Raw genomic sequence first — 26,361 nt, forward strand, 5'->3', positions numbered from 1 at the left:
AAAATACACAACCGGAAAAAATCTGCAACTTCCTTACAGAGCCCCTCCTCCAACACACACGAACGCGCACATGACCAATGAGGGCACGAGATAAGTTTGTGCACAGATGGAAGGCTGACAGGCAGGTAGGCCGTCCAGTTATTTTAGCAGGCGATTGGTCGTGCTTTTTACAGTACTACGGCTTCCACAGCACAAATATTCATTGCTATCGGGATGTTAAGAGCACTCCATGGAATATAACAAAAAGTGTATCTCGAGCCGGTTTCTCAAACTTACCTACCCCACCTTTAATGTTATTATTGGCTGTAACTACAGGACTGTTATATGTTTACTTTCTTTGATATTGCTGCTAGTTGGATGTGTACTATTTGATTTTCAATTATTATGTTGTATTGACGGTTGCCCCTTTATTTAAATTTGACCTTTTATGTGCACTGTCCACTTTGCTGTAACAATATGTCCTTGCTGGTGGAGCAATAAAGGTTTTCAAACACGTTTACCCCATTAATACCTATACATGATGATGATATGAGAGTGTTTGACTAACAATAAGAACATCAGTTTTCCTCCTGGTCCACTGTCTGTATGTGCATGCTGAACATTCATGTGGTGTTCATACCTATCCCTGGCTCGACAAATAAAGATCGAGTCAATTGGATCGAGTTTTGGTTCTGTGTATTTTCCTTCAGATTAACACCATTATGTTTGCTTTACCATAAATGAAAGAAGCAAAAAGCAAGCGTGAGAAGAAAATGAAACTCGGAGCTGCTGTCTCCCTGCTGCCAAGCCTCACTGCATCATAATACAGTAATTACTCAGTATTTATACATGTCATATTTAATCAGCAACATGACTTTTAGAAGGGCAGAAATGCTAAGGCAGCACGGTTTCCTGAGTCAGACTGAACCTGATTCAGGCAGGCAGCTCAGGGTGACGTGTTTCAAACTGCTGCACTCAGAATACTCACGACACTGTCCATGTAACACTTTTGGATTTAATGACATTGTTTTGTAACTAGTGACTACCAATTTCCTTTACATGCATAACTTCATTGGTGGTGTTTTATACTACGGCACCATCTGGTGGCTGTAACTGCACGGAAAGTGAACACCTCAGGGGTGAAACGGGTGTATACCAAACAGAGGGTCAGCGGTTCGATTCCCAGCCCCTGCAGTCGTTATAGGGAAGTGTCATTGGGCGTAACCCTAAATGGCTCCTGTAGGGAGTTTGGGCTGTTTGAGGGCTCGGCATTGTATCAATAATTATTTATTTATTTTTCTGGTAGAATTCAAAAGTCATGCAACATGCTGAAATGCTGAACCATCACACTGCATCTCATCAGTACAGCTTCCATTGGTTTTGACTCTTAGGAGTGACTGCCCCCCTGTGGAGAGAATGCTTCACTACATGTTAGAATTAAAGTGGACATAATTTTCCACTTGAACTTTATTTCAACTCAAAGTACAAAGCAAGACACTCAATGTTTTGTCTTTACAAAATAAAGTGTTAAAAACTATAGAGATTGTGCACAAACACAAAGAAGAAGAAGCCTGATGGAGTGACACCAAGAACAGAAAGTAAACACTAAAGATAGAAACTTCTCTCCCCTTCACACTTAAAGTAAAGTCTGCAGGATACCGACTGCACGAGCATAGTGTTCAAAACATGCAATCCAGACGCCTTTGAAGGAGCTGTAACAGTCACTTGGAAGTCAGCTGGGGGAAGAAAAGCACTGTAAAACGATATATTGTACTTCTCCAAAACGACAGTACACTGCTTCAGTGGAGCTGCTCAGCCTACGTGCAAAAAGAAAAAAGAATCCTCATGTTTGTGTTCTTCTGTAACACTCAACCGGGGTGGGCTCGAGACAAAGGAGAGCACACTTCACACCCCGTGGATCCAGACATTCAGAGACTAAGGTCACTTTGTAAGTGCCATACTTGCTGATTAGATATTACCGATATTCACAGAGTATTTGCTTCCTCTGTCCAATCATGGATTGGGTGTGTAACAAAGAAAGTAAACAAAAGTCTATATTTAATAATAATACAAAATAACCCTTTTCCTGGAGAACAGAGATGGTGTGGGTTCATTTCAAACATTTAACAAGATGAAGGTTATCTGTCATTATTTTAAAGTTCTCACACTGAGCGAAGTTGAAGACCACCAGCAGGGTGCTGTCCCTTTAAATGGAACGTTCTGAATGAAGAATGTCTCCTTCCATCCTGTAGCCGTCATTCACTCTGAGACGTCTTCCAGGAGCAGTTCAGGTGTGAGCGTGTGCAAACAGGAGGACACTGAGACACTGCTCAACACCTCCTCAGGAACTGAACAGCAGCAGAGGAACGAGCCGATTCCACCGTCTGTCCTTCACTGGTCCTTTATGCTGAGCACTGGGTCCACCAGCTTATTGTGGACGTGCATCAAACCTCAAATCAAAAGAAAGGGGGAATAACATCATATTACAAACACACATAAATACCTGCAGACAATGATTGAAATCTCTGTAATAGTGAGCAACATCAAATCTTCCTATAGACGGGACCACAGCGTGAAGTGACACGATGAGTCTCTATCGATCTGCACATATCAGTTATAAGGAACGCCTGTCCATTTCTAACGTGAGAGCCGCACAGCCTGCTGCTCTTAGATGTTAAAATAGATGAAATGAATTGCACCTAGGTCTGACACTGTCCCATAATAAAAGGATAGGTAACATATCACTTTCATTTTTGGTCAAATCAAAGTGAAATGGAATGTATTGATTCATTGTATTATTTCTGTGAATATGTGTGTGTAAACACCCAGACTAATCACTCTGTTGTCACCTCAAAGTGTGCACGTGGCATACATTACTAACGATGTATGCCACGTGCAAACTTTGAGTCTGATTTTAGAGCGAGTTGGAATAGCCGTACAGTGTGTTGGAGCGCTAACCAATAGGCAGTCTGACTGAAGTTAGACAGTCCAATCAAAGAGTGCTGAAGTCAATCCCGACTCCACAGATGCTGCTGTGTGTGATGCACCCTTAGTGTTACAACACACTGGAGTCTCTAACCCGAGCTTTTATGAACCACCTCTCGTCTTCACAGAGCAGGCTTAGTGAGATGAGCTGTTGGTACCTTTGAAGTACTTCACGGTTTTCACTCGCAGCTCCAGGGTGGCGTCCTCGTCACAGACGAAGTTGGTGCGGGGGTGCTGCTGGAACGCTGACACGGTCCACATGTGGTTCACCCCCTCCTCTATGGCTTTGTACAGAGCGAAGGCTTTGTGTGCTCCTGTGATCAGAATCATCACCTGAGCAGAGCGGGGGGGGCAACGACATCACTACATTTATCTGACAGCTTTAGTTACTTTACAGATTCAGATGATTGGCTAATAAATCAATCAATTAAAAAAGAGTGACATAATTGTAGGTCAAAATATCTAGCAGTACATAAAGTAATACAAATCAGCTTCACCTTGTGACGCATTAAAGGTCACCTAATATGCAAAATCCACTTGTGCATTAAAGATCCCCTCTCGTTGTCCTGATCCATTTATAAAAACCTGTCTGACAATGAGCTGATCAGATGTTGGTCACTTTGTGATGTCACAATGTTTTTTTGGCTAGTGTAACCATTAGCCAATCAGCAACCAAGGTAACCCCCCCCCCCCCCCCCCCCCCCACCACCACCGTATCACCTGAATCTCCTCCTAGAGCCCCATTAGGCGCTTTCACACCGGGGTACTTTTCCCTTTTAGTTCCGATAGTTCCTGGGATTTTGCGTTCACACCAAAAAGAGAACTTAGTTCATGAGAACTTTTTCCTCCTTTTCCGTCCCTGCTAGAGAGCAGGTACTTTCCTGGGGAGAAAAAAGTTCCAATTTCTGATTGGCTGGGCGAATTGCAAACCACGCCCCGTAAAACTCTGAAAAGTTATGTGAAGCCGCCATTTTATTTGCTGGCATTAGCTCCGCGCACCAACGCAGAGAGACTAACTTATGGCAACACAAAATAAAACATGGGAGCGGTGGAGATGAGGAGGTGTCTGCGTTCTGGCGATTTACTCGGAAGGCTTCAGTAGAAGCTGCTGGGACTCCCAGCAGCTTCTACTGAAGCCAGTCCCCAACTCCGGGGACTTCCGGCCGGGGACTTTGGGCGGCAGTATACGCCGTGAAGTGGTTTGCGGCCTGCCAGTAAACCCAAAGCAGAAGAAGAAGAAGTGACGTCAGCGGCTTCATTTGCATAATCCTCCCCCAGGGACTTTTTCTGGTGTGAACGCGATCTGCCCTTTAGTTCCATGGGGGAACTAAGTGCTGGCACTAAGTGCTGGGATCTAAGCACGGCAAAGTACTTGGTGTGAAAGCGGCTATTGTGTTCTTTTCAACCAAATATCTCTCAGAGGGGTGAGGGGAGTGGCTCCTTATTTTCCTCTAAAGTAACAGACAGAGGGGTGTTTCTCAATCACGAGTAAAGCTGCTCCAGAGCCACTATTTCAAGCATACAACGTCATCGAGAGCCGCCGAAGGACTGTTCCAATGTCCAGCATACTTGGAAATCTACCGATCCCACGTACTTCGTCTGGAGAAATTTCGAGGCTGCCCATGTGTAGACTCCGCGGTCTTAAAATCCCCACAATGCTTTGCGCACGGACCAATTTCCCCAAATCTGTGGCGGAAAATGTAAGGCGGGCCTCTCATATGAAGCACACTTGCTAGCCTGTTACACTCTTTTTTTTCAAAAGTTTTTCAAATGCCAGGAAGTATTCTTGCCTCGCTTCTGAAGCAAGACGCTCGGAAGACATGTGCTACCAAGCAAGCGTACTCGCGATTGAGAAACACCCAGAGAATCAGCACTTTTGAAACAGGGCTAAAACAGAGGGGATTATGGGATGCTGCAATGATCTGTTTGGTGTTTGGAACCAAACACTTCAAAAGACATGTTTTGTATATATATCTGAGACATTGAGACATATATATATATATATATATATATATATATATATATATATATATATATATATATTAATGCTGTAAAAATTATCGCGTTAACGGCGGTAATTAATTTTTTGAATTAATTGCGCTAAAATATTTAACGCATTTAACGCATGCGCAGAATGGCACGCCCCATACATGGCAGTGCCAGGGTATGGCTGGGGTAGGCTACAGGCAGCCATACCAAGAAATGGCTTAGCCCCACCATGAAAACTGATGTTAAAGTAAGCAAAACAAAGTCCGTCAACTCGCGGAGTAAATTGCACAGACAGCAGTTAGTAAGATTGATTTCAGCAGCCACTTGTCTGGAAATACCGAAGACTAGAAACGGTTTTGAAAACGTTTGTGACGTAGTGATCGTCTTCTCAATAGAACATCTTTGATAATGTCTTCTGACCAATCTGAATCAAGATAACGGCGTGGTGCAGGAAGTCCCGACGGAGAATACTTTTGCTGTAGTACATCTCTATATACATCGATACAACATTACGTGTTGATAGAATTCAACACGTAATGAAATAAGACCCCACGGTTTGATGAGTGATAGGTGTGTGGGCTGTCTTTCATTTTGACACACAGAACAATGTTATAATAAACATATGTGGATATATCCGCCTTCTTTCATTTATCTTTCAATTCCCACAACAATATACATAAAGAAATGGCATATTTTGGACATAGTTCGAATGGTGATTAATCTGATTAATACATTTTTAAGCTGTGATTAATCTGATTACATTTTGTAATCGTTTGACAGCCCTAATATATATATATTGATGAAAAACAGTATAATAGGAGACCTTTAAAACAACAATTATGATCATAATGAACATTTGAAATATTGTACTCTTTACTCTACTGAATTTACATTAGGAGTTACTTTGCATATTCATATTATTAATACAAATGATTAAACGCACTAATGAATGCTGACACATTTATGATTGAATAGAAAGATAATTGCAATATGATAATTATAACAACATTTAATTACTATACACAATAATGTATCACTAATTATATTCGAGTGATAAAATGGGCCACTATCTCAATGAGTTATTTTACTTTTGGTACTCCAACTATATATACACACCTCTAACGTACGAAAAGTCAAATAACTCGTTGAGATAGTTGGCATCAAAAAAGTTTATTTTAATGCTAATATTTTTTAAGTAAGATTTCAAAGGAATTCTACTTGTAGCAATATTACTTAATATATAAATGGAGTACTTCTTCCGTACAGAGTAATATCCTAACCTGGTTACATGGGGTTAATTATTGCAGGACATTGTAGGACCAGATGAAGTGTGTGACTGACCTCCTTGGCGCCCATGACAGTTCCAACGCCGACCGTCAGAGCCATGGTGGGGACCTTGGAGAGGTCGTTGCCAAAGAAACGGGCATTAGCTACAATGGTGTCCTTGGCCAGCGTTTTCACTCTGGTCTTAGAAACCAGGCTGGAGCCCGGCTCGTTGAACGCTATGTGGCCGTCAGGGCCGATACCTGCAGGGAGATAACATCTGGAGATTCAGCTGAGAGACCACTCATAAAGTGACACAATTGTATATACGTTCATATTTTTTTTTAAACACTATCTTTCTTTTAATTTAACATATGTAAGTGCAGGATAGATAAATATACAATTTAAGGTATTTGTTGACGAGTACTTATCTACAAAAATAAATTAGGGTCACATGTGAATTTATTTTTAGATCTGACCAAAACGTCGTTTTTTCTTAGTTCTGAGATTAAAGTCAAAAGTTTTGCGAAAAAGAAAATCTGAATTAAATCATAATTCTGACTTTTTTCTGAAAATAAAGCTATAATTCCGAGGTTAAAATCGGACTTTCTTTCCCCAAAAAATAGTAATACTTTGGTCTATGTCAAAAAAAAGTTCACGTGACCCTAATTCTTTTAAATCGGCCATCGATTATTTATTTTTGTATTAGTAGTAAGTAGTGTGTTATTAATTCTCATGGAATTGTTTTTAATTGTTGATTTCCTGTTTGGCTTAATGATGGTTAAACAGAAGATCATTTTAGTTTCACTTCCATACTTGATTGTTTTTTATATGAGATATTTAGTTTGGATTGTTTTATATTGCTATTGTGTGGACCCCAGGAATAATAGCTAATGCCCATGCTAATGGGGACCCTAATCAAGGCGTATAAACGAGTCTGACCTCCTACGAACAGCTCGATGCCCCCCGCCTCGCTGATCTTCTGCTCGTACGCCTGGCACTCAGCCTCCAGGTCCTCCGCGTTCCCGTCCAGGACGTGAGCGTGGGCGGGATCGATGTCGATGTGCTTGAAGAAGTTGTTCCACATATAAGAGTGATAGCTCTCTGGATGAGCCCGAGGCAGGCCTGGAGAACAAGATGGACGCCCATTTTAACCAAAGAGCAATTTGGTGCAACATGTGCAATGATTCCTGCAGATCTTCTGTTCCAACTTAAGAACAAAAGTAACTGATGTAGACGTGAGGGGCTCTCCGGCTGTGGAAGCTATCACATCCGGGGTAAGGCTGAAATAAATATAGTGCTTAGCTAACTAATGAAAACTGGTCGTCTCGAGGCAACTTGAGACAAATCTGCCTACATAACATTAGCATTAGTGGAATGTACAGCAAAAAACAAGACTGAAAACACGATATAATACAGTTGAAAGCCAATTTAAAGCGTTAAAACACATTACACGTTGTTGAATAAACCAAGTCTAAAATTGAAAGAAATGTGTATAATCAGCCTTTAACTCACCTACATATTCATCCATGTTGAAGGTCTTCACATATTTGAATGAAATATCTCCACTTTTGTAGTATTCTATCAACTTCTGGTAACAGCCATAGGGAGTGCCCCCTGGAAGAAATGAGAAGATCAGTACAGGCTTCGCTTAACGCTGATATAAACTCAGAAACCGTTTACCAGCTCTCACCTGTAGGTAGGCCCAGGGTGAAGTACCTCTCTGCCGAGGGTTTGAACTGGATGATTCTGTTGCGGATGTATTTGGCCGCCCACTCACTGGCCAGGTCATAGTCCTCCAGAATCACCAGCCTCATTGTCGTGGCTTACTTAATGAAGCAAGTTAAGACAAAGCTTACAAAACAGTTACAGAGGCCCTGTCATGCTTTTTGAGGTTTCCCCTTTCCTGTACTGTGATCTCCTGTAAATGTTCTGCAAAGGATACACCCCAAAGTAACCTCCAGACCTTTACCAGCTTTGCAACACTTTAATGCATCAATAATTATAAAACATAACATATATATTATTCTGAAATGGACCAATCTGCACAATAAGTACTTTCACTTTTGGTATTTTAAGTATATTTTGATGCCAATACTTTTGTACTTTTACTTTAGTAACATGTTGATTGCAGGACACTCTGGTACTTCTATTTTTACTCAAGTAGACTATCTGAGTACTTCTTCCACCTTTGGTACCCCCTCACAGAATCCACATGACATTAAGGAATATTTTAGGGAGCAGATATTAGAAAAAAACTCCTCCCCTCTCCAAATAGGCCTGCCTTTATAAGAGTTTGCCGTTATCTCTTGGTGAGAGACTGTGAGTAACTCTGCTGAAATGTTTTCTACTTGAGGCTAAGAGCTAATGCTAGCAAGGGAGGAAACAACAGGAGCGATTTTTAAGAGTTTAATGCACAGCAATGTCACTCAGCTCATTTCAAAATACTCGTTAAAAAGTTATTAGCACAAACTACAGAATTCGACATTAACCCGGTTTTACCTGCTAAATCCGCTGTTTGTCAGGAGAGAATTCAGCTGTTGGAAGCAAGCACCAGGGAAGTGCGCCGGACTCTGAGGAAAATATTCGTTGTGGCCAAATGGCGGTACTACACTTCCGTATCAGTCGCTGGGCCCGGAAATGCTTTTTCCCATTGACTTACATTGGGAAAGAGACGTCTGTAAATCGTTGGATAATTTTTTTTAAAACTAAATAAACTACCCAGTATGAACATTTGTATAGCCCTTATTAAAAACATTCGGTCCTCAAGTTGTAAAATGTGCTAATAACGTTATTCTGAGTTATTTTCCTCGGCATTATGAACGCGGATCTAACCCACGGGACCGCGCCGCCCGGCACGTTCATGTGACGTGTTCAGTACTACATGAGTTGTATCTTTAACCATGGATGCACAATAAGAACGGATTATATGATTATATGAATACTTTCGTGACGTCTCTCAAAAATTGGGCCATTTTGTCTTCATGCGCCAATGAGCAACTCTCATAGGAATGAACGAGGCCCCGCCCAGACGCTTGTTTTGTTACGTCAAAATCTCCCGGTCAGGTGACTTCACTGTAGAACGTATGGAAGTCCAGGAGGGACAACATAATCTAAAACGCATATTTGTAACGACTACATTTAAGATGTATTTTTATTTAAATATAGACTATATATCTATTACAAAGAAGAAGGCAATCAAAACCAAATGTGTATTTGATAAATATTTAACTTTGAATGTTACGTTTCATTTGTATCACTGTATCTATCTTGAATATTGTATTTGTATTATGTACAAACAATAAAATGTGAGCTTCATAAAGCTGTTGTTCTTTTTCAAATACACTCAGTTGAACAAAGTCCAAGCAAGTTTTTTATTACTTAAATGTCTATTCTTTATTTGAAATCGATGGTTGTATACAAATATTTTACTGAAAAAGAATTGTTTTGGGGGAGGGGGTTATGTTTCCTCAGTGTTCTCCGAAGGGACTGCATTTTCCTTATGACATGTATATCTGGAAATATTGTATTTTGGATTGCATGCAATGACTGTGTAGCAAGAGCGATGACCTTTTTTGGTTGCTTACAATAAATAAGTAGACAATGTTCAGACATTTGAACACTCATTGGTACATATTGCTTCCCTGGGATAAATCATTAGTCGTTTTATTTTTAAGTTCGATTTTAATTGAGTACAATAAGCCACTGCAACTCAGTTTTTATTTCATTGTAATAAAATATATAACTTCCAAGTCAAATTCAAGATAATGTTTTGGCACAAACATTAAAAATGACGGCTTGTCCCTGGTTTAAACCATACATTAATGTATTGTACTGTTAAAGAGTATATTCATCATGAATATTACTTCAAGCCTTATCCAAAATTAGTACACACATGCAATATAAACAATAAGCGCTATTGTTTTGTAAAACATTTATTGTTGTAACATTACTGTTTAAGAGGAAAGAACTACAATACATGTGTTCATGTATCAGTCAATGTTGTAAAACAGTTGCTTTCTGTATGGGATGTGGAGTGGAATTGTGAGAGGTCGAGGCTGAATGTAAAACGTGTTCCATGTTCTGGTGATGGTCCCAGGTTGACACGAGGTATGATACTGTTCAAATGTCCATTCTACGCTTTCTTCTTGTAATCCTCCAGGTGGCACAGGATCCAGCCAGATGGTCCCAGGATGGCCACGGAGAACATGGTGAGGGCAACAACAGTTTCCTGGAACACAGACGACCAATCAGCATCATCACAGCAACATTAAACAGAATCCAATGTTCACTCCTTGTAAAGTGCAATGTCTGAGTTAGACATGGGTCCCATAAATCTGTCCTTTCATAGCAGAGGAGCAACATGTGTGCATTATTACATGTACTTAAATAATCAAAAGACTGGAAACCATGCAATGTAACTAATATTGAGCATTTCTTTGGGGGGGTGAAGTGTCTCAGGGACACAACGACATGCTGACTGCAGTGGGACTCGAACTTGCTATCCTCTGATTTGAAGATCAGCGCACTACCCCACTGCGCCACACGCCTCCCTATAGTGTTGGTAAAATGTAAATCGCCAAGCTTACGTCTTGTGTAATGCATTGTGCGGTGGCCGACAGGTGCAAATACACTAAATTGAAAAATAAATTAAAGCAGGAGATACTAAAAAGTAACACAGCTGGGACCGGAGCCCTTGTTGACGTTCAGGGATTATAAAGTTGGCAAACTGACACTTAGAATTTATGTAAAATGTTTTATCCGCTTATTTGAACAATAGGATCACATGATTCCTTCCAATGTTATTGCAGATCTGCTGTAAGCTACCTAGCTAACGTAGTCATTTACAATATACTGACCAAATACAATTACGAAAACAGGCTAAATATGCCAACAGTGAAAGTTTAGCAACTTTATAATCCCTGAACGCCACCAAGCGCTCCGGTACCAGCTTTGTGCGCCATTTCCTTTGTGTTTTGAGCTTCTTACAGTGTTTTTGTAATTTTCAGAATGTTGTTCTTTCGTAAACGCTGCGCATATTTCGTCAAGTTGGTGAAGATGTTCCTTCATTTGCATTTTTGCTACATTGGTGTTTTTGTATATTAGCATTGTTTTTGAAACGGCAGCGCGTTTCTCGCAATAGAAGTGTTTTTGGAATGTTGCATCTCGGTTGCAACCGTCGGCCGCTGTACGTCTCTATATTAAAAACCAAAACAAATGTGAAATATACTTTCAGGAGCCGTATCCACAGACATTCTGAGAATACTCTGAAGTTTTAACTTTGGCTAAAAAGTGTTTAGCAAGGAAACCTTGCTAAGGAGTGATTTATGAAATGCTATGAAGCAACTCAGAGAAACGACGACATAAACATTACTGGTTTGAAGCTGCAAAGAAAAAAAAGAAACCTAAACTTTTGGTATGAATCTGTGCGAGGCAGGCAGGCAGATTTTGTTTTTATAGTTTTGGATTTCATGTGAATAGATTGGTACAGTAATGATACCTTAAACTCCAGAATTACATTAGCATTGTAACACTTCCAGTATGCTAATCTCAAAGTAACTTTATGGAGTTTCTGATTAGATGCCTGAATAAGGTATATGGTTAACACAGGCTTGAGAGATGTTCAAGTTCTGTTCTACAACAAAATATGTCTATAAATACCCCACTGATGAAAAGTCCGAGGCTTCTGAAAAACAGTAGCTGCTAAAAAGCCGCTAAATGAGACTGCTGAAAGTCATCACAACAAACATTAGCCTCATTTAGCTTAGCGGTGGTGAATTATTGTGACTGTAAGCATCATAAACATGCGTTTGCCACAGAGCTTATTTTCAGCAGTATTCCAAAATCCAAAAGAAAAATCCCATTGTCTTTTAGTCGACAAAATAAGTACAATGGTAACTTCCGGGACTTGTTATGGCAGCTAGCGAAGTCTGAAAAAAAAGAGTAAGGTAGGGAGAGACTCAAAATAGACTTGAGACACGGCAACATACGGGACAGAAAAAATAAACTTAGCATGCATTTCGTTTCATGGGAACATTAAATGTTTTTTAATATTTATAGCATGTGTCCTCCTAAAATGTCCCTGGAGGACACATGTCTGTCGTCATTAGCTAAAAGTTTACTGAACCCGTTTTGGCATGGCTCTACTTAAATAAAAATAAGTGGCGATTTCCCAACCGAGGGAGAAAACTATCATAAAGATAAACTCAAAAATAATTATTTAGTCAAAATATTGCAAACATTTCTTATTATTTTCAGAAGTACAGTATGTCCTTTTCTTTTTTTACTTATGCTGCATTCACACCGGACGCGATGCGATGTTTGGGGGTGGCGCGATTACATGTAAAGTCAATGCAGAGAGACGGACAGACGCGAATTCGCTCCGACGGCGAGCATGAAGCGGTGGACGCGGAGCGAATCACGCGATTGAACGGTGCCGCGTCAAACGCGAGAGATCAATTTTTTCAACTCGAGTGTCAAATTCACGTGACGCGTTCTCGCGGAAGCCAATCAGCGGTGAGGATCTCAGCCTGCCGTCACTGACGTTCAACCAGAAAACATCAGCCGTTAGCAGTTAGCACACAGAGATCACAGCTCCTCATATCTGTTCAGAAACTAGACAAAAGATAAACAAGTACAAACCACAGACTGCCTGTGTCATGGCGAATACAGTTGCTGGTTTATTTATGTCTGTATGACGTTGTTGTGAGTGTGGAGTGAGCATATACAACGTTAGCTTAGCCTGGTCGACCCAATCTCCATTCAGAAAACAAGCATTTTAAAAAAGATTTTTCGCCTGCCGTCTTGTCTGCAGACTTGTCAAGCATTCATTCATGGTTTTTACTAACCGTATCAGTGTGTTGTTACTTCTGCATAATTTAGAAACGTGTATTACAATTTAATCACGGTAAAATATGTTTAGCTTTTTGTTGTAGCTCCCGAGCCAGCGCATCTTGTTTGAAAGATGCGAGTAAACACAGCTGGCAGCCTTGCTGAAACTCGAGCGATTAGAGCGAAGCGAATATTCGCATTAGAGGCTTCTCAATTCTTACATTTCCCCTCCTCGACTCCCCTCCTCGAGACTTAGTCCCGCCCACAGGAGATGCGAGCGGAGGACCGAGGAGGGGAACCGGGGAAAGAGGAGGGGAAGCAGCAGACGTTTAAAGAAATGAGAACTCCTCTCCTCTGAGCGGTCATATGAAAGCGACGTCCGTTCATTATTACGTGGCAACAGCTGCATCAGCTGTCGAGTGTTTTGTCATATGTTATAATCTCTGTTAGATCAGCTGAACATTGTTCCCCCACATATTTACCTTGAATTCATTGAGAGTGCGGTATAATGAGACAATAACAGGCTACAGATGCGGACACACACACACACAAATATATGTATATAAATATATGCAATTTAAAGTATGAGAGCACTCTCATAATAACGTAACACAATCAGAGACTGGATATATTCCCCCCTCTCCCAAAAGTTGTATTTACAAGTATTAAAAGTAAGGACACCAAACCAACTGAGACCCGTCTGTCCGCCGCATCTACGCACACACTGTACCACACACACCTACACCACACACACACACACACACACACCTACACACTGTACCACACACACACCTACACACTGTACCACACACACCTACAGCTCCTAAAGCATAATCAGGCTACAGCCGTTGTGTATTTTATTATGTGAAGCACTAAATGGTCTTAGAAAAATATCGACTCTTTGTTTGTAGATATCTACTAAACTAAAGCAAATAAAGAGAGTAGGTCTGTTATACTGAGTGATATATATATTGTACACACTGCTCTGCTTTCTGCACGGGCCTCACAGCTGTTCTCTCTGGAAACATCGCGTTGCGATGAGAGCAGGTTCTAAAATAATATCCAGGGGATGCATGCAGAGCTGTCATTGGCTGAGATAAGTCCGGCCGTGCGTCACGCCTCCACCGTTCCCGGAAATGCATCTGCGGAGGAGCCGTGGAGGAACCATCAGTGTCTCCTCGGTTAGAGCTCCTCCAGAGAGCCTCCTCGACGCTCGGTCCTCGAAGTGCATTTAGAGAAATTAGACGTCCTTCAACATGGCGCGCTGAAATTCATTTCCGGGTCACTACCGGAGGACCGAGGAGTCGAGGAGGGGACATTTGAGTATTGAGAAGCGTCTATTGCGTCCGGTGTGAACACAGCATTAGTTTCTCAAAAGATTTGAATCCTCCATCATTACGTTGACTAGTATCTCATTATGTTTTACTTCACAGTTAGTTATTTTGACTTAGAATCTCAGTAAATGACTTTGGATCTAATAGTTATGAGCTAAGAATGCCATTAGTTTGACTTGGTGTTCATTTTGACTTGAGTCTAATTATTATTATGATTCAATAGCTTATTGTTGACTGACTTAGTATCTAATTATTATCACTTAGTTTCTCACAAAAACGACCAAGGATCTCATCATTATGACTTAGTACTTAATTATTATGATTTTATAATCTCATTATTATGACAAAGTAGCTCATTATGACTAATTGACTTTATATCTTATTATTATGACTTAGTGTCTCATTATTAGGCCTATGACTTAGTATCTCAATATTTCGCCTTAGTAATTCAAAATAACGACTAAGCTAATTAAATAGACTGTATCAAAAATGTTGGCGAAAATTGGCTTCCATAAGTACAGCACAAAGTAACCTACCTGTGTTAGCCTGGGCCTGACATTAACTGGGTGGATGAATTATCTCAATATAAGTAGCATTTGATTTGCAATTGTCACAGAAATTTAGCAATTGTATTCCACTTACTTATGTTAATAATAAACGATGTATTTCATAAAGAAATACCCACGTTAAATACTGTCCGCTGACATAACACACATGCTTTTGACCTCGGCAGCCAAGGACGGCGAGCAGCCAAGATAATGAAAGCTAGCTAGCCATGTAGCTAACACAATACTTACTAGAGGGCCGATCTTCTCCTTGGCCGGGGCGCCGTAGACATTAGCCTTCTGGGTGATGGTGTGTCCCCGCAGGACAGGAGCTGCGCGCCGGGCGACGGTCCTCAGGAGCCCTGACATGTTTGTTTGCTGCGGTAAAGTGTTGCTGCGTTCTCGGCTGAAGAGGCAGATGAAGTGAAGAACAAGTGGATCAATAAAGAGAGAGGTCGTTTCGTCTTCTTTTCCCTAGGACATTACCGTGAGCCACATAGCGCCCCCTACTGACCCGGATGTTAGTGTACTGTACATGATGGATGGATGATGACGCTTTACTCTGCAGTGGTGTACACTTTACAGGGTGGGGGAACTACTCAGATCTTTACTTCAGTAATAACAAAGTGTAGGAAGTGTAGGAATACTCAACTGAGTCCTGTATTTAGAATGTAAGTCAAGTAAAAGTACAAAAGTATTAGCATCTAAATATACTTAAAGTACCAAAAGTAGTCATTGTGCAGATTGGTCCTTTTCAGAATAATATATATGATATGTTTTATAAGTATTGATCATTAAAGGGTTCTCAAAGCTGGTGAAGGTGGAACACATTTTAATGACTTGTTATACTGCAGGGCAGCTTACTCCAGGTCTAACTAAAGTCTTGCTAAGTGTTAGCCCCCTGTGTGTTATATTAAAACAAATAGAACGATCCTCTCTCTTGCTCATATTCTGCTCTGTGTAAGATTTGAAAACAAGAGCAGATCACCAATGCTAATTGATGGCCAGATCTTTATGAAATATATACTTGATACTGAATATATCACTTTTCTAAATAATGTTTTATATGGATCTTGACTTGGTATTGCTCACTATTTATCCATTTAGAATTTAGAAGTTTTAGGCATTAGATAAAGAGTTTCGATCTAATCAATGATTCCAATGCACTGCTTTAATTCTGTTGAACAATCAAAGGCTTTTACCCGTTGGAAAGATTGCCTTTTGCACCGACATTACACTGTTGTTGTGATGGATATTCAGCCTGGCTTTGCAGCGACACAAACGGTGCCGTCATGACTCAGCTCCAACAGGGCTCTGGTTGGTGGAAAAGCAAACTGTTACCAACCAAAGTAGCACCAGCATGGAACTACAACAGAACTGATTTCAGTGGAGAAGGGGTATCAGGGCCTCAAAGTGAACGTGGGGCCTTGGGGGACCCTGAGGAGTAAGGCTCTGAGCAGGTTCCCCCTTTACCGTTGGCTAACCCTTGGTTGTCCCTTCAGTATGTAACCTCTGAAGTAGAAGGCTCTGGCATTCAGTTTTCTAATAACAAAGCTTACTGAACTCCACGTGAGAGCTAATCCTCTGCAGCTCACGCTCAGACTGCCTCCTGATAACTGGGGACAAGGGGGCCATGGTATGTAATAATCCCCCCCCCCCCCACCAACATTCACCCCACCTCTCCACAACAATACCCCACAGACTTTAGTTGGAAGAAGCATTTTGCAATCCTGACTCTCTACATCTCTTTGGCTCGCATTGTGGATTTGTTTCCCGCCCCTCTACTCACTACTCGTTTGTGTACTTCAATTCATTTAAATTTAGGATCATTTTTCTTTTGCAAACCGCAAAAAAAAATGGGAATAGAACTCGCTGTCAATATGTCCGATGAAGTTTCACTTTACGGAGGAAAAAGTGCTTTTACCCAAATGGAGCACAACATAGTGGCTGGATATCTGATAACGGCAGGTAACAAAGAGAATGGCTTTATGAATGGATGAGTTGATAGAGTCATCTGAAAAGTATGTTGTATGCAATGTGATGTATCTGCTTGGTGTTCTTCTCTAGAACCTTGTAATCCTTTGATGTAACTCTGCATTCAGACCTTGTTTGAACTACTCTCAAAACATCTAACAGTGAAGTTTCCAACCAGTCGCAGTAAGCTGGAAGGAGATATGGGAATGTGGCTTACTATTGGCAGTGTTATGTAATTCCTCATAAAGAATAATGAAATGACACATTCAAAAGTGTATTATGCTGCAAGCTTTCCTGAATACCATATTCCTGTCGAGCCAACTCCTATTACTATATTTGCTAAAGATTCCAAACACACACAGCAAAGTGTAGGCACTGTGTAGAGTCTTGCAGTGATGATATGTGTGCAGGCCAACCCTAAAGTTAGCATCGCTAGGGCTCCCTTGACAAAAGGGCAATTGTAATCTTTCTATTGGATTTTTGAATATTGCAGGAAAACAGGATAATCTCTAGATCAGGGGTGTCAAACTCAAGGCCCGGGGGCCAAATACGGCCCGCGACTTCATTTTATGCGGCCCTCAAGAGCTTGCAAAAAATAGAATACGTTTATTATACGGTTACATGCCACTTTACAGAAGCACATTGCCCATATACTACATGTCCCACAATGCATCTCATTTTGTGACATACGCACTGAAGGGACTTGCAATCGGTTGCAATTATTTTCCCCAGACTTCTGCTTTCAGACGTAGTTAATTATGAAGTCATTATACCCTCTCCGATAATAATCAAATACAGCGGCAATAATGTAATATAATACATCATTTTATATATGTATATTTATATAGCTACAACCGGCCCTTTGAGTGCAACCATGATGCTGATGTGGCCCGCCATGAAATTGAGTTTGACCCCCCTGCTCTAGATGAACAGTATTTTGTGATGTTCGAGGCGTTAATGCAATTGCCATAAGTGAAACTAACGTTAGCCTATCAACTGACTATATCGCATCAACATCGCTAAGCTAAAGGCGGCTAATGTGTCTTAAACCTTTACTTAGAATATTTTTTTTAATTGTAAGGTGTCCTTGGGTGCTTTTAAAGGCGCCTCTAAATAGAATGAATTATTATTAATTATTATTAATGTTATAAAATATATAAGTGTCAGACTTTCACCAGTGGGGTATTTACTGACGTATTTTATGTTGTAAAACAAAATGTTAAAAGCTCTTCAGCTTCAGTTAAGATCTTATTTAAGGCATCTAACCAAAAACATGTTCAAAAATTGTTGACTTCAAGAAGAGAGCATCGGAAGTGGTAAAATGCTAACTAATTTCATGGTTTGAGAACTCATTTCTGCACTATTCTATTCCAAATCAGCTTTCTTTATTGCTAAATTACTATAAATCAACTGTAGAAATAAAGTTAAACTGTTTCCTCCTGTGTGTCTCTCTTCTTCTTCTTTAATCTTTAAACTTGAAAAGTGTATTCTCTTTTTGGAAATCACTTATTGTGGATAACTTAGTTGTTATATTTTCTTCTCAGTCACTTTGATTGAATAGGATTAAAGGTTTGACTTTTGCCTCCCACGATGTGACACTTTACTTCAAGTCTTCTTTCCTCCTCTTAGGTATCGTGAGTTTAGCCAGCAACATTGTGGTTCTGTTGATGTTTGTGAAGTTTAAGGAGCTGCGCACTGCCACCAACATCATCATCATCAACCTGGCTCTTACTGACATCGGAGTGGCTGGTATCGGATATCCCATGTCAGCAGCCTCTGATATCCACGGCAGCTGGAAGTTTGGATACACTGGTTGTCAGGTGAGTGCCCTCTTCTGAACATCATTTAACTGAGGGGGACAACCAGAGGCACGGGAAGGTATTTTGAGTGGGGGTGCTGAGGTGCTGGACTCCAGTGAACACTATTACGGGCACTATAGAGCACGCACAAAAGCAATCCCCACACGCAAACACACAGTACACCCGCGACTGTTACGGCCCGTCCACACTACAGCGTCGGAAGCGTCGACAACTCCAATCTGCCCATTCACTTTCAATGGGGTGACGTCACGTTGCCTCGCTTTTTCTCCGGCGTCACGGAGCGTCCACACTACAGCTTCAAAAATAGCTTGGAGCTGGGCGTGTCTGGAGCTTGGGGATTTTATTCAAGCAACACGACCAACAACCAATCAAATGAATCTCCCGCCCCCGACATACAAAGCAAAAAACCCCGGGGATTTTATGGGAGCAATATATATATATATATATATATATATATATATATATATATATATATATAAACTCCCCAAACAGGCGAAAACCTACCAGTTTCCCCCACTGTCTCTGCACCTCCCTCCATGCTGGTTCCTCCGGTTTGTGTCCCGGGAGGTGAAGAGGGTCTGGTCATACAAAACCGGGTGATTTGCTACGGCGATAATTAGTTTCTCCTCCAACTTTTTTTGAAATATAGAAATGAACGGCGGGATATCTCTCCCAGCTTAGACGCGGTTTGATTGGCTACGGCTTGAGCTGTCAGATTTTCAGAAACGGGATTTGATTGGCTGGCGCTGGCTACTCCGGCGTCAGAAGTTGAACATTGTTCAACTTCTGACGCCGGAGACGGACCGCTATGCTACCCACAATTCAGTTCGGCGAAAAAGCGAGGCAACGTGACGTCACCCCATTGAAAGTGAATGGGCAGATTGGAGTTGTCGACGCTTCCGACGCTGTCGACGCTGTAGTGTGGACGGGCCGTTACGGGCACTATAGCACGCACAAAAGCAATCCCCACACGCAAACACACAGTACACCCGCGACTGTTACAATGAAGGCTCGATAATCAGCTCACGGCATATAGGCAGGGGTAAAGTGCTATTTTTTTACGAGTGGGGAGCGGACCTCACCTCCTAGCATCCCCCCGGGAAGATTTTTTTTTAAATATTGAAGTTGAAAGCATCAATCTGGTGCACTTTGAGAGCAACAGTAAGAGATCTATGGATACATCTCTCAACACCCAGATGAAACACAACTGTAAGCAAATGTTCTTTTTCTTTATGGATATTTTACAAATCACTCCCCTTTCAAACTGTATTCTTGTTTTACTGCCATATAGTATTTCATAACTGTTTTTCCTTTATTCTCTTATTTTTTTTATAACGATAATGATCATATGAAGGTGTGCCGCGAAAATAATCTTTTGAATAATTTGTGACCAAACCGTTTGAGACCCACTGAGATAACTTAGACTAAAGTTAACTATCTAAACACTCAGAGAGTCCTTTAGCTCACCTGAGCCTCTCAGTCTGAGAGGAGAGCTCTCCTCCAGCTTGTTGTGGAACAAACAGCTCCGTATGTCCGTTAGTGCAGCGAGCTAACCAGATGCTAACAACACGGTCCCTGCTGCTGGCAGCGGTCCCTCTCTCTCTCTCTCCCTCTCTCTCCCTCTCTCACACGCACACACACACATACTAAATGCGCTATTTCTGCGCACACACACACGCGCACACACACACACACACACACACACACACACACACACACACACACACACACACACACACACACACACACACACACACAGAGCCGAGCTCTTGAATGGCACAAGCACAATTTTATTTCCATGCAACTCTCTGATTGGTCTGGTGTCTTGCCTCTGTTGCATTCACCGAACACGGGAAATTACAGTCCTGTCGTCCTCTCTAGTGTCATGATGAGGTTCACGTAAAGCACGGTTAATGTATTATATTATTGAGGTAGAATTGTCCGTGGCTACAGAAAAAACATTCGGGGCAGACCAAAATATTATTTTACCAACAATGTGGAATAAATAATAATTCAGACAGGGGAGCTCCGCACCCCCTGCCTGCCGCTAGGGGGTGCTGCAGCGCCCTCAGCACCCCCCTTCCCGCGCCCATGGGGACAACCCAAAACGACATTATAACATTACATGTCATTTGTTAGACACTTTTATCCAAAGCGACTTACATACATTCAGTACTGTGGACAATCCCCACAGGAGCAATTTGTGGTGAAGTGTCTCAGGGACACAACAACATGCTGACTGCAGTGGGACTGCAGTGGGACTCAAACTTGATTTGAAGTCCAGCACACTACCCACTGAGCCACAGCCTCCCTCCCATTATAACATGGCTATGTACTGTATAAACCAACAACTTGACTCACAAAATGTTCTTAAAATAATTGTTTTGATGAAAACAAGAAGAAAATCATAATCTGTTCCATTGTGTACCAACGGCTTATCTGCGGTGACAGGAACATCTCTCAATATGATGGCAGCACTGATGGAGGTTTACTTCCTGTCTGTCTTCTTCTGATGTTCCCTTTAGTGTTTACTTCCTGTCTGTCTTCTAATGCCGTTTTCTTTTGTGTTTTTTGCCTGCTTGTCTTCTTCTCTTGTTCCCTAAAATGTTTACTTCCTGGCCGTTTCTCAATCGCCAATCGCAAGCCGTTTCTCAAAAGCCAATATTTCAAGGATACTACGTCATCGGGTGCCGCCGAAGGACTGTTCCAATCTCCAGCATACTTGGAATTCCACCGAGGCCGCGTCCTTGGTTTGGGGGTAATTTCGAGGCTGCACATGGGTAGACTTCGCTTCCTTCAAATCCCCACAATGCTTTGCGCACGGACCAATTTCCCTAAATCTGTGGCGGAAAATGTAAGGCGGGCCTCTCATATGACGCACACCTGCACACTTGCTAGCCTGTTCCACTCTTCGTTTTCCGAATGCCAGGAAGGATTCTTGCCTAGCTTCTGAAGGAAGTGACTCGGAGGACATGTGCTACCAAGCAAGCATCCTCGCGATTGAGAAACGGCCCCTGGCTGCAGTCGAATAGTCCAAAGATCAGCTCCTAAGTTCTAACCCTATCGTCTATTCCTTGAACTCTGAGTGAAACGTCACGGGGTTAAGGGATAGTGGATAGGAGAATTCAAAAGGACTTAGGAGAAGAGACTGCAGTACTTTAGAGAATCCGAATGCACTTTCACTATCCGACGTGTTTATGATGCGCCAGCGGACGTCATGAATGTGCGTCTGCTGCTGTGGGGGAACTATGGAAACTACAGTTTTCTATACAGCGGACTACAACATGGATGTTCAATAAGAACGAGGGACTACTGTGAACTCATCTAGAGACTCTGCTCCGTGCTCTGATGCTGCTGCTTTGCTTTATGAACGAGGACAACAGAGAAACATATTCTTCATGACCAAAGTTGGAATTGAAATAAAAAAGGAAAGTGAAATTTATGCTCGTCTCCCTCTCCCTCCGGTCCACGTTAATACAAATGATCCCAATACGTATGATTGTATGAACTAAAGATCTTACATAGGCTACAATCACGCCGCAATGCACATCGGGATATGTGTTTATGTAATATGAAATTTTTAATATATTTAACATATATCGCTCACGATGCAGTGCATGCACTGATCTGATGCTTCTTGACATGAGAGCAGTTTCCCAGCGGAGTGAAGAAAACACATGAAACTCACGGGACTCACTCCTCAGTTTATACCGTGTTTTGTTTCAATGAATGTTAATCCAACTGGGTTTTAGATAACATATCTCTTTTTCTTCTCTCAATTATTTTATTTCTATTGTGCACTCCAATCAATATTAATCAAACTATTGTTCGTTTATACATTTTAAGAATGGCGTTTATCTTTTTTGAGAATGAGTTCTTATTTTATTTAATGTATTTGGGTCTACAACAGATGATACAAATGTTTGTGTCAGTAAATGTGTATTAACAGAGGCGGGGGTGTGTGTGAACACAACAGGGACAGAGCTGCTGTCAGACATCAGCTGTGCGGTGTCATCACAACCGGACGTCGCTTCACGTGACGCTCCGGAGGAAAGGACGTCCCATTGCTCTTAAAACTCATTTCCCTGCTTCTCGTGGTTTCCTTGCGTCTCTCCATGCTTCCCTTGTGGGAGGGACTAGACGCAGGGAAACGACGCAAGTGAGGGACGCAAGGAATCCATTTAACCGACCTGAGACGGGGCCTCTCTTCCTCTGCTGTTCCCTTTAATGTTTACTTCCTGTATTTATTCTTCTTTCTGTGTCTTTTAACTCTTTCCTCCTGTTGTTCTGTTTCTTTGTTCTTGTTCTCTTTTTCTTTTATTTACTAGGGACAGTTTAGACAAGTTTTGTGCTCTCAAAAATATAAAGGCTTTTTATGGTGTTTTATGAAGGAGGAATACTAATGTCCTAAGCAATGGTCTTTTTCCTTTAGCAGCTAAACAAATAAGAACAAATGTTATGTTGAGATTTTCTTCAAAAGTAAATGCTTTCTGGGCAGTATGCTATTAAGATCATGAATTAATGGTCTGAAATTGTAAATGTGTTCAGCTGATTCTGGCTTCTCAGATCTGAGAACCTCGTGGATCAATAAAAGTCTGTATTCCTTATATTTTTCTTTATTTCTCTTTATTTTTGTATTAATTATAATAAATGTAATATCTCTGTGTCTTGGACAAAACAACCCACTTCAAAATGTCGCCTTTAGCTCTGGACAATTGTGAAGGATATTTGAGATTTCAAACAGTTGTGTACCAAGTGTGTACACAGTTAATGCAAAACAATCTGCAGATTTATCAATCAGGAATATAATTGTTTTTCATTAAATCGGTTATAAACCAAAGGCTTTGTTTTAGTGAGATAATAAACATGATATCAAAGTCCTAGCATGTCCTTTAACTACACATCAGTCAATTACCTGATGTACCTCCTTGCATAGATACTACCTTTAACTGCCTTTAAACCCATTGAAACACGACTATTAAAGTGTGATTAAAGTTGCTTTAACCAAGACACCTTAATAAACATGGTTAATTATAATTACATGACAGGCCCACTATCAATAACGGTCTGTTAATTAACTTTTTCTGTGTTTTTGTCCCTAGATCTATGCAGCTCTCAACATCTTCTTTGGCATGGCAAGTATTGGCCTGCTGACGGTGGTGGCCATCGATCGATACCTCACCATCTGCAGACCTGATATAGGTATTCAATCACTGCAGTTGGTGGATATAAACTTATTTATATTCCTACTGATATGCTTGTTTGGGCGGCCATGAATCAGGAGGTCAAGCCGTAGTCCTCATGTCGAAATGTTTTGGATGAGATACTGAACCACAACATTCACCTGGATGAATGTCTGTCAATGAGAATCAGTTTGGCAAATTGTATGGGATCACTATAAATGTGTGTGTGGATCAGGGGCGGACCTAGCACATTTGGTGCCCTAGGCGAGCTTCACCACTGCGCCCCCCCCCCCCCAAAAAAATATCAAAACATCTTAACAGTTATACAGTAAAGTATTGCACCTTTATTTATTGCAAGCAAGAACAAGAGCTAAGAATAAATGTAAAGTGCACACTAAAGAATTAAAACAAATAAACAACTTAGCTAACAAACAATAATAATAACAATAACAAACAATAAAAGAATGTGACCATTTGCTTTCAAAGAAAATTAAGAAGAAATGTAAAGTGCACACTAAATAATTAAAATAAACAACTTAGCTAACAAACAATAATAATAATAATAATAATAACAATAACAAACAATAAAATAATGTGCAAATTTGCTTTAAAAGAAAATGATGTATTGTAAAATATGTTGCACATGTCAAATAATCAAAATATAATATGCTAAATAAACAAACAAATAAATAAAAATTACAAATTCACTTTGTCTCAATAACTATTTACATTCCACTCCCTATCATCACACAAGGTTAGCCTACATATTAGCTCCTACTGGTTTCCATTTACGGTGCAATCCTTCTGGCCTTCCTCATTGCAAAGTCATCAATCACATCATCATATGAAATCTGACCACCAACCTCATGGTTAATACTGATTACAGCCAGACCACTGAGGCGTTCTTGAGCCATGGTTGACCTCAGGTATGTTTTCAAGAGTTTTAATTTGGAAAAACTCCTCTCGGCTGAAGCTGCTGTTACTGGTAGCGTTGCACTGATCCGCAGAGCAATACACAAGTTGGGATATATTTCGGTGAGCTGCTTTGTGTGTATGAATTTCAACAACTCAAGAGTTGTCATGCTCTTTGATGGCAAGTCAGGTACATTTTCCAACTCCTGAGCCAGCTCCTTCCCATCCAAATCAGATTGCCCTCCATGGCTTAAGGTGTGTGCAAGTGCCTCTGCTTGCTTCATCAGCTCTTGGTGTGGCAGGTCTGGGACGTTGTACAGAATGCCAAACTTGTCTTGCACATGTTTAAGAGTGGTAACCCTCTCCTTTTGTGCTGACACTGCAGCATCCACCACCACGTTAAAGAAGGTTACCTCCAGATTTAGCAAGGCATCCCTCAATGGCTCATCAGGAGACTCATATGAGAAGTGCCTCTTTGTTGACTTCAGCCGCTTTTGCACAAGAACTGCGTCCACATTCATGTCTTCACACATGTCCTTGGCTGATGTTTGTGCAGCCACAAAGCCTGTGGCTCTGTAGGATTCGAGAGCTTTTTCAGTCTTTTTCAGTAGACTTACTGCTACACTCACTTGCATTGTTTGGGACTGCAGGAGTTTGCTCACCTGCTGAATTTGACTTAACATGTCATACCAGACCACTGTGCACAGTGAAAAGCGGAATGACCCCACTTCTTCTGCCGGAGACTGGGCTTCAATCCTGATGACTGGGTCTTTGGCCTGGTTTCTCACCTCAAGCAGTGCCTCTCTCACAGCTGCGGCTTCATATCGCAGAGGCTCCACAGCTTTCACTCTGCTCTCCCATCTGGTTTCTGACCACATTTTGAGTGAAAGGTTGACGTGTTTCTTGAGGATGGCCCATCTCTGTGTAGAGGCAGAGAACAGGCAGTATAGCTTCTGCACAATGCCAACACATGATATGGCATCTTTGGAGCTTTTGGCAGCATCAGCAACGACCAAATTGAGTGTATGTACAAGGCTCAAACAAAGCTCTTGGGTTCAACTGCAGTAGCCTGGCCTGTACTCCCTTGTTCTCTCCCTCTGCAGTCATCAAAGGCAATCTGCAACTCCTCCAGCCTGTTCAAAATCAGGGCGGACAAACTTTCACCAGTGGACTCCTCTGCTACTAGGAATCCCATGAAGTGCTCTTTAATCTGGGGGTCTTCTTCCAGTGTCACCATTCTGATGACTACTGACAGCTGTTCAGTGTGGCTAACATCCGGGGTGCAATCTAAAATGAGGGGAAAGTACTTGCATTTCTTTATTTCTTGCACTATTGTTGATAGAATCTTTCCACTGATGCATTCAATCAACTCATTCTGAATGGTTTTGCCCAAGTAGCTGTGTGGGATGTTTGACTTCTAATCTTGTGGATGCGGTCTTTCATCACTGGGTCAAACTGCGCCAAAAGCTCAACCTCTTTCAAAAAGTTTCCATTTGAAGGGGAGTGGAGTCTTTCCTCTCAATGCCATGTTTCGCCCTCCAGAGAC

At 41.3% G+C, this 26,361-nt stretch overlaps 3 protein-coding genes across 4 annotated transcripts in view; 1 reads left to right on the forward strand and 2 right to left on the reverse strand.

Moving 5' to 3' along the window:
- Positions 1–1,373: 1,373 nt before the first annotated feature.
- On the reverse strand, positions 1,374–8,824 carry LOC117467873 (glucosamine-6-phosphate isomerase 2). 2 transcript variants are annotated; one of them, XM_034111767.1, is made up of 7 exons: positions 8,719–8,824; positions 7,910–8,045; positions 7,732–7,833; positions 7,159–7,341; positions 6,295–6,479; positions 3,123–3,297; positions 1,374–2,429 (listed from the first exon to the last, which is right to left on the reverse strand). In XM_034111767.1, the coding sequence occupies exons 2-7, from the start codon at positions 8,031–8,033 to the stop codon at positions 2,371–2,373; spliced, it is 828 nt and encodes a 275-aa protein (XP_033967658.1). In that variant the 5' UTR covers positions 8,034–8,045; positions 8,719–8,824; the 3' UTR covers positions 1,374–2,370. The 2 variants fall into 2 exon arrangements, with proteins under 2 accessions (XP_033967658.1, XP_033967659.1); XM_034111768.2 differs by having other exon boundaries at positions 7,910–8,041; positions 8,719–8,822.
- Positions 8,825–10,135: 1,311 nt separating this feature from the next.
- On the reverse strand, positions 10,136–15,405 carry cox8a (cytochrome c oxidase subunit 8A). Its single transcript, XM_034110773.2, has 2 exons — positions 15,179–15,405; positions 10,136–10,447 (listed from the first exon to the last, which is right to left on the reverse strand). The coding sequence occupies exons 1-2, from the start codon at positions 15,293–15,295 to the stop codon at positions 10,352–10,354; spliced, it is 213 nt and encodes a 70-aa protein (XP_033966664.1). The 5' UTR covers positions 15,296–15,405; the 3' UTR covers positions 10,136–10,351.
- A 1,377-nt stretch (positions 15,406–16,782) lies between these two features.
- Positions 16,783–26,361, forward strand: part of rrh (retinal pigment epithelium-derived rhodopsin homolog) — a 50,874-nt gene continuing 41,295 nt past the window's right edge. The window contains exons 1-3 of the mRNA XM_034111873.2: positions 16,783–16,894; positions 18,530–18,720; positions 23,823–23,922. Of these exons, the coding sequence (XP_033967764.1) occupies positions 16,783–16,894; positions 18,530–18,720; positions 23,823–23,922 (403 nt within the window). The remainder of the gene's footprint in view (positions 16,895–18,529; positions 18,721–23,822; positions 23,923–26,361) is intronic.

This window comes from Pseudochaenichthys georgianus, chromosome 22 (genome assembly GCF_902827115.2).
Source record: "Pseudochaenichthys georgianus chromosome 22, fPseGeo1.2, whole genome shotgun sequence".
Taxonomy (NCBI): Eukaryota; Metazoa; Chordata; class Actinopteri; order Perciformes; family Channichthyidae; genus Pseudochaenichthys; species Pseudochaenichthys georgianus.